Source organism: Muscardinus avellanarius (genome assembly GCF_963383645.1).
Source record: "Muscardinus avellanarius genome assembly, chromosome: 4".
NCBI lineage: Eukaryota > Metazoa > Chordata > Mammalia > Rodentia > Gliridae > Muscardinus > Muscardinus avellanarius.
In genome coordinates, this window is record NC_137789.1 from 9,981,725 (window position 1) to 9,997,678 (window position 15,954).

General features: G+C 40.4%; 1 protein-coding gene across 1 annotated transcript in view; it reads left to right on the top strand.

Moving 5' to 3' along the window:
* Positions 1-72: 72 nt before the first annotated feature.
* TMEM71 (transmembrane protein 71) overlaps positions 73-15,954 on the top strand; it is a gene marked incomplete at both ends in the record, with an annotated part of 39,476 nt that continues 23,594 nt past the window's right edge. Inside the window, 5 exon segments of the mRNA XM_080694714.1 lie at positions 73-118; positions 1,239-1,299; positions 5,641-5,853; positions 7,958-8,133; positions 14,921-15,080. Of these exon segments, the coding sequence (XP_080550840.1) occupies positions 73-118; positions 1,239-1,299; positions 5,641-5,853; positions 7,958-8,133; positions 14,921-15,080 (656 nt within the window).

Below are 15,954 nucleotides of genomic sequence, written 5' to 3' on the forward strand. Positions count from 1 at the left end.
ATATATGGTCCATCTTTTTTTTAACATCTTTTGCAGAAAATCTGTGAAGTTTGAACAAGCGGCCTTCCCAAGATGTACCGAGTATCTCAACTGATGTCAACACCAGTAGCAAGTAAATGTAGGAGAACTGCTATACGCAATTATCTTTTGAACGATTAGACGCCTTTTAGCAATTTCCTTGCTTTGATTTTGCTGATACTCAGACCATTAACCATCTGTCAGTAGCTTGCGCTTCTTAAATGCCAGTGTGCGCCTGGGCGATGATTTTGACTTCATTTCTTTCCTTGAGAGAAATGTGGTATTTTTTTTTTTAGTAGAAAAAAGTCACCATTTTTTTTTAGATGCCTGTGCATAAATGTGAAAGGAGATTGTTTATCAGCTACTATTAAGATGCAAAACTGTCTATAAAAGCTGCTGAATGATTTTGATAGCTACTTGCAGAAAAATAAGGGCGTTGTTAAAACGGTAGTGGTTACGAGTTTCTTCCTTCCTCTTGTTATTTTCTCCCCAAACCTCACTTCTAACCCTCCCTCACACACCCACAATTTTCTCCTTACAAATCAACCAGCTCAATCTGAAAGTCTAAATTCCTCTCTTTGTCTTGGGTAGTGATTGGCAGTCGTGGAATCCAGTCTCATGGAGGAGCCTGTCTATTACAAGTATTGACACCATCTCTGCACATCATCAGAGTCTGCCTTAGAGTTTAGAATATTAATCAGCTGCAGCTCTTCCCCAGTGATGCGGCTGTGCCTTTATTCTCCCCCGCCAATGTCTTTTGCTTACTACTTTATAGTAGAAGTGCCTTGAAATACACTAATGGAAGAGGGTCTAGGCCAATGATTTAATTCCTGAGGTTACTGAGTAAGCAGCACTAACTAACATTGGTTGCATTGGGCAGTTAACTTTGGTTTCCTCCAGTTTCACACAAGGAGACGTTAGTCTTCCTTTCAGAAACTCAGTTTGATGCTATTGAGTTACGATGGCCTCACCTTTCACTAAAGACCCACTGAAGGTCTGTCCTGTGTAAGAGGGGACAGCAGTTAGAAGCTATTAGACTATTTCTTGCTTTCCCTTGGGATGTGATGACAAGTTGTGCAGGGCTGATATGCTGCGTGGCTGCTCTGGTTGGAATCTCTGCTGAGGCGGGACACCAGCTCTTTGAACCTTCTTCATGCCATCACTGCTGATGTCACATATATTGGTGAGGCATGACATATTTCTCTCATTTGCTTGTGCAGGTTCCCCCAGATGGGACAGAGATTATGCAGGAGAGCCATCTCCCGCATGCATTTTCCAAAGGTATGTCCTGGAGCTTTTCTCAGGCAAATCAAGCCATCAGTCAAATTCCCTTCCTGCATGTCTTATTTTGTCCAGCTGGGCGTGATGGCACACACTTGTAATCCCAGTGCTTGTGAGGCTGAGACAGGGGGATTGCGCAGGTTCGAAGCCAGCCTCATGCTGAGCCTCTCAGCAACATAGTGAGACCCTGCTTACAAATAAAATATAAAATAGGTATGGGAGTGCAGCCTGGAGGTAGAATGCCCCTGGGTTTCCACCCCCAGTATCATGACAATAAATAAATAAATAAATAAATCATTCCAGCTATCATCCAGTTTTGATGTGGTTATATACTTTTAGTCCCATGCACACGTAGAATAAAGATTTGCCTAATCTAAGGACAATCTTTTAATGTGAGTGTGTAGGCAGGCATAAATTGTTTCTTTGTTGGGTGAAAAAACTATATTGAGTACTGTGGATTGTTACTTTTTCTCAAATCAATAGTCTCTTAAATGTTCATTTTTACCTCATTTTTCAAGAGCAAAATTAATAATAATTATTATTAATTACTACTACTACTATTACTTATTATTATTACTATTATTATTATTAGTAGTAGTAGTAGTAGTAGTGGAGTTTCAATTCAGGGCCATTGTACCTCTAAGCTCTACCCCAGACATTTTTTATATTTTATTTTCAAACATGGTCTCACTAAGTTGCTGAGGGCCTCACTAAGCTGCTAAGGCTGTCGTTGAACCTGCAACCTTCCTGGCTCAGCCTCCCAAGCACTAGGATTACGTGAGTGTGCCAACTGAGACATATTATTTTGAATGAATGTACATACTATCCAGATTTTACACTTCGCTCATACAAGTAGATTCTATTATTTTGTTCAAGTACTGCAGTGGAGTTTCTTTTCTTTTATGTCCTTTATGCTTTATAACTCATCGTCTGTCTCCATCATTCCTTATGCAAGCACCAGTTAGACTTTCTCCCCCACATTTTGTGAAGTATGTCTATAGGATACAGGGATCAAGCATTGGTGCTACATCCTCCCCTTCCTGTAAATTCTAGCATGCCACCAGGTGACTCAGCTAAGGATGGATGGATGAGTGGATCATGTGGGAAGAATCCAGGTTTAAATGTCAAATCAGCCAGGGTATGCATCCCAGCTCTGCCACATTTAGATACATAAAATACCTAAGTAATATGCCCTTCTACATCTCATATTTTCCTGCTGTACAAGAAGAACAATGATGTTTGGCTTTTAGAGAGGTTCATGAAGAGTAGACAAATCACAATCTATGGGGCCAGACCCATGGAAAATGCTCAATAAATAATATCTATTAAAATAATATTTAATAACTTGAGCAGATATATTAATAGTACGTAGGCTCTTTATTTTCTTTGGTACTGGAATTGAACCCAGGGACATTAAACCTCTGAGCTAAACCTTATTTTTATTTTGAAACTGGGTCTTGTTAGGTAGCTGTGTGTCCTACTACATTTCTGAGGCTGTCCTTCATCCTCTTGTCTCAGCCTCCCAAGAACTGGGATTACAGGTGTGTATCATACCTGGTAGTACATAGGATTTTAATTTGAAAAATAAATAATTCAGTATAGCATGAGAGAGCTACATGGAAAAATGAGATATTTTACAATCCCCTGATGTGTGAATAATTATAATAATATATAAAATTTTCAAAGGCCCCAGTGGTATTTGGCCCTTCACCAATGGCAACCAGTCTTGGTGCTCTAGACTCTTTCAGGGACTAGTTTGGTCACCTCTCAGGACAAGAAGGCATTTGCTCACTGGGAAAATGGACAAGTTGCTGGAATTCATGTAAGGTCGGAGCTCTGAAACCAAATGAAAGTGATCTGTAAAAATAATCAGCTCCCAGAACTATTATAGCAGAATTGAAGTGTGAGTCAAGATCAAGAGATAATATTTTATCCCCTCTAAATGTTTGATATTGTCTTTTTACTGTAATGTGGCCGTTGTAAAATCATCTCCATTTTGTTTATAATCAAGTGAAGAAAAACAAAGTCAAGGGCTTTAAAACAGAGTGATGCTCATAGGTTAACGAGAACGTAACTGATAAATGTTAAAAATTGAAATCCCAGAAATTAGAGAGCAGATAGAAATATAGGTTCAGGACTCCAGTGCGTTATAAGGGACCTCATTCTGTATGAGTGTATGTGGTGTGTGTGTGTGTGTGTGTGTGTGTGTGTGTGTGTGTGTGTTGTTTTGCTGGCAATTGAACCCGAAAGTTCATGCGTGCTAGGCAAGTGCTTTAACACTGAGCAACATCCCCGCCCTTTTTTTAAATTTTATTTTGAAACAGGGTCTCGTTAAATTGTCCAGGCTGGCTTTGAATCTGAAATTCTTATGCCTCAGCTTCGTGAATAGCTAGGATTATAGGCATAGCCTGCCATAGGCCTGCTAATTCCTAAGGAAGTGAAATGGATTGTGTAAAGGAAAAAGAACAGGGTAGAAGATGAAATATGCTGCTGGGCATGGTGGCGCATGCTTGTAATCCCCGCACTTGGGAGGCAGAGACAGGAGGATCACGCAGGTTTGAAGCCAGCCGCGCGCGCTGGCTTAGGAGACCCTCTTTCCAAATTTAAAAAAATATATAAAAATAGGTCTGGGAGTGTAACCCGGAGGTAGAAGGGCTTCCACGAACCCCAGTACCACCAAAAAAAAAAAAAAAAAAAAAAAAGAAAGAAAAAAAGAAGATGAAATATGCCGACTTTTTTTTCCTTCTGTGCTTCTCCCAGTAATAAGCCTTGAGATCTTTAACAATTAACTTAGTCTACTGAAGGCTTCATTTTCTTATGTAGTAATAGGAAAAATAATAACCAAAATGTGCTGATGATATGGGTCAGTGCATATCTGGGAAAGAATCTATCCTAGTATTTTCTGCATCTCAGGTCTCTACCTGTTATTCATGGATGATTTGAATTCATTAGTGATTTCAATATTTCATCAATGATTTGAATTAAGGATATAACACCAGTGATAACAATTTTAATGATTTCTTGTAAAAGTGTTGTATGGTGGAATCAGAATCCCACCCCACAAGCTCTAAGAGCACGAATTATAAGCTTATTCAAATAATTGGCAACAAACTTATCTTACAGCACTTAAACTCTGGAAGATATAGATGTTAACAGCCTTCCATGAAATGATGACATCTTATCTTTACAGAAACTCTCTGAGGTTGGTTTTGGATAACCCTTTTTGCACAGATAGTAATTTATAGGAAGCCAAATCTTGGGAGAATAAACCATTAGCAAGTAGCAGAATCAGAATTTAAATCTGAGGTGTAAACTTACCTCAATCCATATATTGACCTTCTAAGATAAAATTTGTCCAAAAGTCTAGGAGGCAATGTATGATTAAGTATATAGGGGAAGATGGGCTGCTGGCACACACCAGCAGTACTGTAATACCAGTCTTGGGAGGCACAGACCATCACAGGCCATTCTCAACAATTTAGTGAGGCCCTGAGCAACTTAGGAAGATTCTGTTTCAAAATTTAAAAAAAAAAAAAAATAGGACTGAAGTATAGCTCAGAAATAGAACAATCCCACATACCAAAAAAAAAAAAGCATTTGGAGGAAAGATTAGAAATTGACAATCAATTCAATAGTATGAAAATGTTTTAGTGACTGGGAAAAAAAGAATAGAGCCAGATCAATATGACTTGAGCTTTATCATTAAAGACACGATTCTATAATGAGAGAGGTGACATGCTTGGAATGATACAACAAAGGATACTTCAAGATCTGAGAAATACTCAAAGAATGACATTCACTGTGTTATAGTGAAGGGATTAAAACCACATTGTGCCCTTTATGTTGAGTTAAATGAGCTGGAAGGCTTTTAGCATGAAAAAAAGAGGACCACGCAGGACATGGGCATTCTCTTTAAGTAGCTACAAGGCTCTTAAATGGAAAACAGAAAGAAGAAGAAAGTTATAATTTCTCTCATATAGTGACAAGAGTGAAGATGTGGCATATGGCTTTAGACTACGGGGGTGAAGGGAACTTCAAGCTTCCAACATCCCAGAAAAGCTATTTCGCGGTATCTCCATCCAAGAAAATGGATGAATGTCAAGAGCAAAGGTTCATCATATGGTGAAGATACTAATTAGCCATCGTGTTTTCACCAAAGTTTAAATTAGAAAGGGGCACTGAACACCACGGTTCATTATTGAAGCCCAGGTCAGAGGAACATTCCTGAGGGGTAGAGGGGTAAATGATAGACATGACGCCAATACAGTGACTAGACATGGGACTGATGGATGACTGCCAGCACCACACAGACCCTCAGGGCTTTCTGCTTTCTCTCTCCAGCTTCACCTGCGACCTCCTGGATGGTGAGAATTCCTTTGAATGCTGCTCCACAGATCCCTTGACCGGCTCCCACTATACCTGTCGGAGAAGTCGCAGACTCCTCACCAATGGCTACTACATTTGGACTGAGGACAGCTTCCTCTGTGACAAAGAGGGCAACATAACTCTGAACCCCTCCCAGACCAGTGTTATCTACAAGGAGAACTTGGTTAGGTAAGTGGGTTGCTTCTGTCACAACTAGTAGGACCGGGTTAGTCTACTGTTGAGAATATGTTGAGTTGCCCTCCTCCTTTTTATCTTCATGGCCACTAAGTTCACACAGTCCACCATCACCTCCTATAGGTTTCTGCAGTTGGTTGCTTTAGTCTTCTGAACTGAAGGTAAGGATTGCCTGCTTTCCAGTATATTTTCCAGGCAGTGGTAATGTGCCTAGGCATTTCCCTTCAAGGAGAGGTTTTGTTCATTTTTCTTTTCTCTCTTTCATCTTAATCATTATTACTAATGTTTGTTAAATAAGTGAAGAAAACAAATGTCACTCATTGATTATTGCTATGTGTTAGATACTGTCCCAGCTGTTTTATTCGTACACTCATTTTCTCCAAACTCCTGTGCTGGGACCTTATGATCTAGATTCTATTGTCACCATTCCCATTAACATACTTAAGTTCAGAGAGATTAAGTAACTTCCCAAGCCCATGGTGCTATCAGGTAAAACCAGAATTCCAACCCAAGTTGTCTGATCTTTGAAAAGTCAGTTTCTAACCCCCACATTTAACTCTATCCCACCTTGCACAGCTATTTTTGATGTTAGAGATGTCTTACCCATATATTTTGCTCTCAAATTTGATTAGTACCCACCCTATATAAATAGAAATGCTCTGATTACTGCTTATTCAAGATTATCTCATCTTCTAACCTATAAAAATTTTTAAAATTTAATTATTTTTCACAAGAAAGTACTCTATTGTCATGAACTCTATTGTTTTTCTCAACTTGCTATGATCTAAAATTGATAACAGAGAGAGTTAAAATACAGAGGAATTTCTCATCCACAGCTGCACTCACATTTTGTACTAGAAGAGTCTTTGTTGTGTTCAATTGTCCTGTACATTATAGAATGCGTACTTGTATCTCTAATCTCCACCCATCAGTAGCACCCCTCCCCTGATCTGACTTTCAAATAAAAATTTCTCCAGAAACTGCCAAGTATTCTCTAAGGCCCCAAATCATCCTTATTGGGAATTATCAGGATGATTTAAAAATACATATTTAAAGATTGCTACAATTCATTTAAACACTAAGGGAAAACAACAATTCTAAATGCATCTTCTCATAGCAGATGTGGATGACCCCACCTTCTCTCCACCAAGGGCAAAAATGTTATTATGGGAAAAGTACCCCAACTCCTCTTTACACTACCTCTCCTTGGTTCAGACCCTCAACATGCCTCATCAGTATAAAGTGTTTAGCACAGGGCTTGGCACATCACAGACAGACACATAACAAGTTATTGCCTCTAGGTCATCACCCTCCAAGCATCCTCTGTGGCCAAGGATCATTTAGACATGCAAACTGAATCAGGTCACCATCACTCCCTCCACCTTGATAGGCTTCCCAAGTGGTCTTCCTTTGCTTTCACATTAACTCTTACCTCCTACCCAGAATGAACACAAAGTTCATTTTCTTTCCTCTTCTACTTTTTCAACCTCCCAATAGGAGACTTCCTTGTCCTTCAATGCACAAGGCAGGTCATCTCAGGAAGCTTAGAACTCACTTCTCACAGAAAGCTGACTTTGCTTCCATTTGTGATGCTCTCCCCTGTGCTGGGCACCTTCTGGGCAATTCCTGCAGAGCACATACCCTTACAGAACATGGAGATCAAGACCAGAGACTGTAGAGTTTGGGTTTGTACCTCAGCTGTGTTAATTATTAGCTGGATGACCTCAGCCAAAGAACTTAACCTCACTGGGCCTTGGTTTCCTGACCTCAAAAATGAGATAATATTTGTAGTTTATCTATGTAAATTACTAAAAAAAATCTACTCTGAACAGAACAAATTTGTTGAAAGCCTTAGCTGTACCTGCAGTATTCTAGTCTTTCTTGCTTCATAGATTGTGACCATTGTGTACACACGGTTTTGTCTTCTGTATCCTTGAACCTGGTACCCAGAAGTTTTAGAAGCTTCTGGGGGATTAATGGAGTGACAGGACTTGGGGTTGCAGAGACGGCTCTCCACCAGTCGATCTTACTACATATTGTTTCAAACCTGAGGCACCTGCTATGTGGTGTTCACCAGGCCGCTTTCATTTCTTCCCAGAATATTTAGAAAGAAGAAGAGACTCCGTCGTTCTCTTTCTTCTCTCTTCAACCTCAGCACCAGCTCCGAGCCTTGGCTATCTCGAAGTGTCTTTAGTGACCCTGACTCTGGCCTAAGTGAGGATGACTGGCAGGAGGGCATCAGGAGGCTGGACATGTACCCTTGCAACCAGAGTGGTGAGTCTGAATCTCACCTTCCCCAGGGAAATGTTCTTTCATCTCCTACACAGTGAGGGCCATCTGGTCTGGACCAGTGTTATTTCCATACTGAGGATGGGCCACTGTTAAAATTTAGCTGAAACTCCTTCTATATGACTTATTCCACTGAAACACAAACATGTCCGTGTCATGAAAAGTAGCCTGGCATAACCGGGTAAAATATAAGTTGGTAATACTCAGAAAATATTGGCACATATACAGCATTTCTTTTTCTGTATGCGACATAGGAGGAGAAATTGTATTGGAGTCAGATTGAGAAAACCTTTATTGGGGAAAGTATACTGGATTCAGGACTCAAGTCCTAGTGGGGATACATTGGGATGGTTACATTGCTAAGTCTCAATTTCTTTATTTTTTAAAAAGTATATATAAATATATACATATATGTATTTCTGTAGAAATAGATAACATATGGATATATTAGATAAATCATTTATAGTATACAATATAAATATATGTAAATATGTTTTATGTATAGATATATTCAAACATATGTATATAAACACAAGGATGTAAATAAACATATCCCCTTTTTTCATTCACTGATAAAATTTCCTAATTACCTGGTATGTGACAGCCACTACACTAAGCACACATTTGAAAGCTGAATAGTCATGGTTCTAACCTTGGAAAACTCACAGTTTAAGAAAGGAAGAGAAATATGATTGTAAATAATTGTCAGACAATGCCTTGAGCACTCTAGCAGATTTATAAGGAGTATTCTGAGGGAATGCCCAAAGGTATGCCAGGGGAGGCAGGTGAGCTCAGCATGGGGGATGCTGGGAAAGTTTCAGGGGCAACTACCACCTCAGCTGGTATTATAGAATGAGTAGGTTGCTAGGCAGGGCTGAGCTGGAATGACATCTCCAGCTTCCCCATTCCATCTTTTAAGAAGAACGAGCTTTCCAAAACATACATATGGCCTTGTTATATCTTCTCAACATAATGTTCAAGTTTCTTTAAGTCGCTCCTACTTCTCAACAATACCTGGCTAAATTTGCAGGGCCCAGTGAAAAATAAGATTCAGATCACCTTATTTTAAAATGTTTAATAATGTCAACATCTCTGTTGCAAGCAGAGTGTTAGGCCAAGGGTGTGGCCCTTCTGAGCATGATGCCCTTGGCAATTGCACCGTCCCAGGGCCTATCTTTAACTTCATCTTCTTCCTTTCCGTCTGACCACCCCCATCTGCCCTGGGTTTCCTGAGTGGACCATGCTCCTTCCACAGACCTGTGTCTTTGAGCAGGACTTTGAGCATTGATGTGAAAGCAAAAGTCAAACAGCTGAGCAGTACTTGGGGTGTGGGGGTTGTGGAATCCAAGCAAAGACCTGTGAATGTAAAGGCCCTGGGCCAAGAAGCTGCCTGGGGCTGAGTGAGTGCATGAACCAGGGGGAGAGAGGGGAGGAGCCCTGAGCCATGAACACCAAGAATGCACATGAGGAAGGGTGAGAGCAGTGTAGCTGTCTCATCGTCTCTGCCTTCTACTCTGTGTAGAAGAAATCTTTGGAGGATTCTGTTTAGAGAAGTAACGTTTTGACAAGTTAACGCTGGCTGCATTGTTCAGTGTAGATGTAAGTATGAGAGACAGAGTAGGAAAATGGCTAAGAGGCCACTGGAATGGTCCAGGTGTGAATTAATGGTGGCTGGAACTCAAAAGATCAAAGGCTGGTGGGGAGGAGGGATAGGATTCTGGACACATCCCAAAGGCAGAGCCAATAGGACTTGCTGATGGGGGCTTTGACAAGATGAGTGAGGTTAAGGGGTGTATTATATGCTGAGCACTGTAAGGTCTGTCTTGTTTAAATGTATTACCTTGCTTGCATGCATTATCTTGTTGAAATAGTCCACAAATCCTAAAAAGTAGGTCATATTATAATACTTACTATAATTATTATGAAACTGAGATTCAGGATTAAGTCACCTGTCCAAGTTCCTTTTGTTTATAAACAGCAGAGCTGGCATTGGGCGTGGTGGCACACACTTGTAATCCCCGCGCTTGGGAGGCGGAGACAGGAGCATCGAAGCTAGCCGCGCACGCTGGCTTAGGAGACCCTGTTTCTAAATAAAAATATAAAATAGGTCTGGGAGTGTAGCCAGGAGGTAGAAGGGCCTCCAGGAACTCCAGTACCACCAAAAAAATAAAAAAATAAAAATAAAAAATAAACAGTAGAGCTGGAATTCAACCCGAGACCGTCTACTTGAAAGCCCAGATTTTACTTTTTACAAGTAAAAGTTTTGCTCTTTTTTCCAAGATTGAATCTATCATGTATGTCATAGGCCAGGTCCAAAGAACAAGCAAGGCAAGTCATGCAATATGATCATATAATAATTTAGTGTTGCCAGGTGTGGTGGCACACGCTTGTATGTAATCCCAGCACTTGGGAGGCTGGGACAGGAAGATCGCACAGGTTTGAAGCCAGCCTCAGCAACTTAGTGAGACCCTGTTTCCAAATAAAATAGAAAATAGGTCTGGGTCTAGGAGTATAGCTGGAAGGTTATAAGCCTCTGGTTCCATCCTCAGCACCACAAAACAATTAATAATAATTTAGTGTAAAGTTTTATATATCTATTATTTTTCTCAATCTGATCCCTGAATTCAAAGCTGAAATACTGAATTATCTTTTTTAAATTTTTGAGTTGCAGTAATTATAAACTCATGTGAAATTACAAAGCTTCACATGATAAAAAAAAAATAGTGCAGAGAGGTCCTGTGTACCATTCATCAAGTTTAATCCATGGGTAACAATTTATGCAACTATATAACATAATCAAAATCAGGAAATAAGCCGGGCGTGGAGGCGCACGCTTGTAATCTCCGAGCTTGGGAGGCGGAGACAGGAGGATCACGCAGGTTCGAAGCCAGCCTTGCTGGCTTACGAGACCCTGTTTCTAAATAAAAATATATAAAATAGGTCTGGGAATGTAGCCCGGAGGTAGAGGGTTTCCAGGAACCCCAGTACCACCGAAAGAAAGAAAGAAAGAAAGAAAGAAAGAAAGAAAGAAAGAAAGAAAGAAAGAAAGAAAGAAAGAAAGATAGATCAGGAAATAGACATACAGATAATTCCATAAAGATTCCACCATGTTTGACATGTGGGTGTGAGTATGTAATATCTGATTCACATAAAATAAAACAAGTGCTTATTAAATGAAGACAATTTCTTAATAGGAACAAATGGATACTTGAGGAAAGAAAAAGACTAAATTATGTTCCTAAATGAAGACATCACTGCCAATCTCACTAGCATGTACAGGGAAGGAGGAGGGGGAGCTATGGGAAACAGGAAAACACGCCAACAGATGTTGTATGCATATGTGAATGTATCATTCTTAATATTGCTATGATGTATAATTATAATGCACCAATAAAATCCTAAAAATTAATTAAATCAAATATATTCTAGTTACCCATGATAAAAAAGAGGTATAAGCAAAACAGGAAGAGAAGAAGGAGACCAGGACATGGGGAATGCATGTGGAAAGACAGACTGTAGATGGGTAGAGAACCTCTATGTGATGTGGAAGGGTCTGAATTTTAGCTAATCCATCAAGGTCATTTTCCAAGGGTCTTCAGCAGGGTGGTGTCACATCAGAGTTGAATTTTCAGTCACCTTTGCAGTCCCCTGCAATGAAGAGTGGGTGGGGGATGACCAGGGGGAACTCAGAAGCCACTGAAACCCAGGCGCACACTAGGAAAGTGACTCTGGAAATAGAGATCGGCCAAGACTTCAAGACTATTTTTCCAAGTAGAATTGAAAGGTTGGCGGCATATTGGATGTAGTGGTGAGAAACTGGGAGGAATGAAAGGAAATGATGTATTTAATTTGGGAGACTGCATGAAGAATTCTGCTAGTTACTGGAGAGTAGGCAGAGCAATGAGGAGGGTGGATTTTTTTGAGGTGAATGGATTTGGATTCAAGGTCTGGAGTCACCTTTTCCTACTTGAGTGTTTGTGGACAAGGGAATCAACCTCTCTCATTCTCCATTTCTTCATATACAAACAAAAATAATAGATTTTGTGCAGATTAAATGCAATGATTCATAGAAATACCATATTAGCACAGGACCTAGTATTTTTTCTCAATATGTATAAGCTCTTAAAAAATAGAAAGAACAGATTGAGCTCAGAAAAGAAACAACAAATTCTATTTTCTATGAGTTGAATTGGACATACTTATGTGCCATAGAAAGTTAACCAGTTCCATTTGTAAATGTGATGTAGAAGTCCTGGAGTAATAAAGTATATAGAGATAATGGTTGGGAAGTCAACCTGAGAAGCAGTAGAGCTCTCCGGAATAAAGAAATCTACCTATGGAAACCAAGGAATTGAGCAGAAAGTAGAGCTCGGGAAAAGTTCTGGAATTTAACACAAGCCCTAGAATTAATGATCCTAATACTAATGAGTTCTGTAGACCAGCACGATTCCAACAAATCCAAAGCCTAAGAGAGACTTATGATTCTTATTCCCATTTCCCAAAGAGGGAAGCAAAGACAGAATAAGGATTCTCAGGATGACGTACAGCTAGGGACTAGAATGGCCGGGATTCTACCCTAAGAATCTGAGCCTGTGCCATTAAGCCCTGTAACCCACTGAGGGAAGGCTTGCAGATAGAGGACCCCTGGTGTTCTGAGATAAGAGAACAGAGATGGCTACTGATGTACACTTTGAAAAGCAGTCAGTCCAAGTATCCTGAAGCCTTCAAGAAGTCTCTGGTGACTCTGTTACTATAGAATCTTCACTCAGAAGACCAAGGAGAGGCCATATTGACATTCTTGGCATCCCTGATCAATTGGCACAAGCCCATAGAGTAACAAGGAATTCTCATTACTTTTTAAATGAGACACAACCACATCCCATAAAAATTACCATCTTTTAGGTAGAATTCAGTGATTTTTACTATAATCCCAAGGTAGGTTGTAGAACCATGTAGAACCATGACCACTTTGAAGTTTTTATTTCAAAGCATATCTTTATCACCTCCAAAGAGAAATCCTATATTCATTAGCAATCCTCTCAATTCTCTGCCAGCCCCTGACAACTATTAATCGACTTTCTATAGGCTTGCCTGTTTCATAATGTCATTACTTTTTTTAAAAATATTAAGGTGTGGTTGACAAAAATTGTATATACTGACTAGGAACAATGTGATGGCTTTATACATGTATACATTGTGAAATAGTCAAGCTAATTAATGTATCCATTGCCTAACACAATTAGCATTCTTGTAAGAACAGTTACTCTTTTAGCAGTTTTCAAGTATACAATTCACTGTTATTAACTACTGTGTATGATGGATCTCCAAACTTTAACTCTCATCTCCTCTCCTCTCCTCCTCCTCCTCCTGTTCCTCCTCCTGCACCTCCTCCTCTTCCTTCCTCCTCCTCTTCTCTCTCCCTCCTGCTCATCTCTCTCTCTCTCTCTCTCTCTCTCTCTCTCTCTCTCTCTCTCTCTCTCTCTCAGATTGAACCTAGGGAGGACATTCTATCTCTGAGCTACACCCCTAGCCTTTACCTTTTATGTTAAAATAGCGTCTCACTAAATTGTTGAGAATCTCGGCTCTCCCTAAAGTTTCTGAGGCTGATCTCCAATCTTTGATCTTCCTGACTCAGCCTCCCAAGTATTGGGATCACAGGCATGCACCACCATGCCCAGACTCTCCTTCCTTTTGAAGGGTAACTCTTCCGCTATTGCTGCGGCAGAGATGCCTGATTTAGGCTGACACGTTATGTGTCTTTTCGGGTTTCCATCTCTTGGTTATAGCCTGTTTTTCTGAAGCACATGGGGGCAAGGGCAAGTCTCTTCTCAGGCCTAAAGCAATGTTTCCCAAAGTGAGGGATGGGGTTGAAGATACTGCTATGACCAGCAGATATAAGCGATGAATGACATGAGGGCCGAAGCCGTGGCCCCTCTTCTGATTCCTTTATGATCCTGATAGAACCAGGGAGGCCACTCCATTTAGTGCCCTGATAGTTATGGGATTCTCAGCACTCCCTCTTCTCTCTTTAGCTTCTCAAAAGTTCTTTTTAACAAAAAACAGGCTTAGAGCTTTTCCTCTACTACTATCAAGCCCATATTCAATAAGGTGACATTTTCACTGTACTTAATTTTTACATTTATTTTCTCTTTAGGACATTTAACTAAGCAACAAAGTTTCCTTCAAAAGGAAAGCCTAAAATGAGACAACTGGAAGAAAATATTAAGTAACTAAAAGCAAGTGGGTTCCAGGATATGGCAGAGATCATAGAAGTGATTCCTGATGACTAAAGTTTGGAGTCAGTGTTTCAAAGGCAGTGCTTCACGTATTTGGAAATTAACATCTAGTTTCTCCTTAGTTGCCTCTTTAAAATATGTCCAAACAATTTTAAAGCAGTTGGGTCACAGCCGCGCCGCACGTGCGTGAGTTATCTTATTGAAATTCTCATGATTGCCAAATATCTTCTAAATATAACAAATCAAACCACCACCCCCCTCTGAAATCAGTAATTAGTCAACCTGGGTGTATGCAGGACTCTGAAATCGCGCGTCTCTGCTGTCAGCCGTAATCAAACCTTCCCCAGACTTCTCGCTTTCCAGATTTACCCAAGGCCCCGTGACTTTTATCAGCAATTTATTTTTTCTCTGAAAATATAGCCTAGTTAGAAGACTCTAGAAGAATCTGAAATTAAATTGTTTAGCTGTTTTCTCTCTGTGCAAAGGATGCAATCAAACACTACTTCCCCTGATTTTCCCTTGCTTCATTTTTGAAGCGAGAGAGGATGTTTTTGCTTATTCCGTGCATCCTCAGTTCACCCCTTCCCCAGCTGTGTTGAGACACCTTTTCTCATTAGCTGCCATTCATTCTTTAGCCCTGACACTCTACAGCTCCCTGGACCCCAATATTGTAACTCGAGATGAGTCCCAGAGTCTGTGAGTCACCCTGAAAGAGAATAGAGAAGTCACACAGCACACAGGAAGGACACATAGAACTTCCATGGCCTCTACGTTCATGGCGGGCAGGATGGCTCCAGGAAGGTCACCAGCTTGAGGGCTGAGGTTTCCTTGATCCCATAAATATCTCTGATGGCAACCTCTGTCTGTGGCTTTGTTCTTCTCTCTGGAGCAACCCATAATGCCTATTTTACATGCAAGGGCAAAGAGGCCAAGCTTGCAAGATACAGAACTGCCCTTTAAAAAAAAATTTTTTTTTTGGTACTGAAGATGAAACCCAGGGGCATTCTACCTCCAACCTACATCCCCAGCCCTATTTCTATTCTTTATTTTGAAGCAGGGTCTCACTGAGTTGCAAAGAACCTCACAAAGTAGCTGAGGCTGGCTTCAAAACTGCGAGATCCTCCTTTCTCAGCCTTCTGAAAGCTGGGATTACAAGCGTGCACCACCACGCCCAGCTTTTAAAAATATTTTATTGGTGCATTGTAGTCATGTATCTTAATGGAGTACGAGATGCCAGAGGCATACATGCACACACCACTCACTTACTCCTTCTCCAATTCCCACCCCACTTCCTTCTGCCTCCCTCCTTCTCATGTTTGGCTTAGTGATTGGCGTTGATATGTTTGTGAATGTACAGCATGTACATTAGGAATCCCCTCTTCCTTCTCCCATCCCCCTCAGTTAGGTCACCTTATTTGCTCATCTTATTATTTCTCCTTCCTCACCCAGAGTTATTCCTAACTTTGAATATTAAGGAGAGAATCCAATTTTTGCTTTTAGTGACTGACTAATCTCACTTAGTATAATGTTCTCCAGCAGAACTGTCCTTTTTTTTTTTTAAACAGGAATA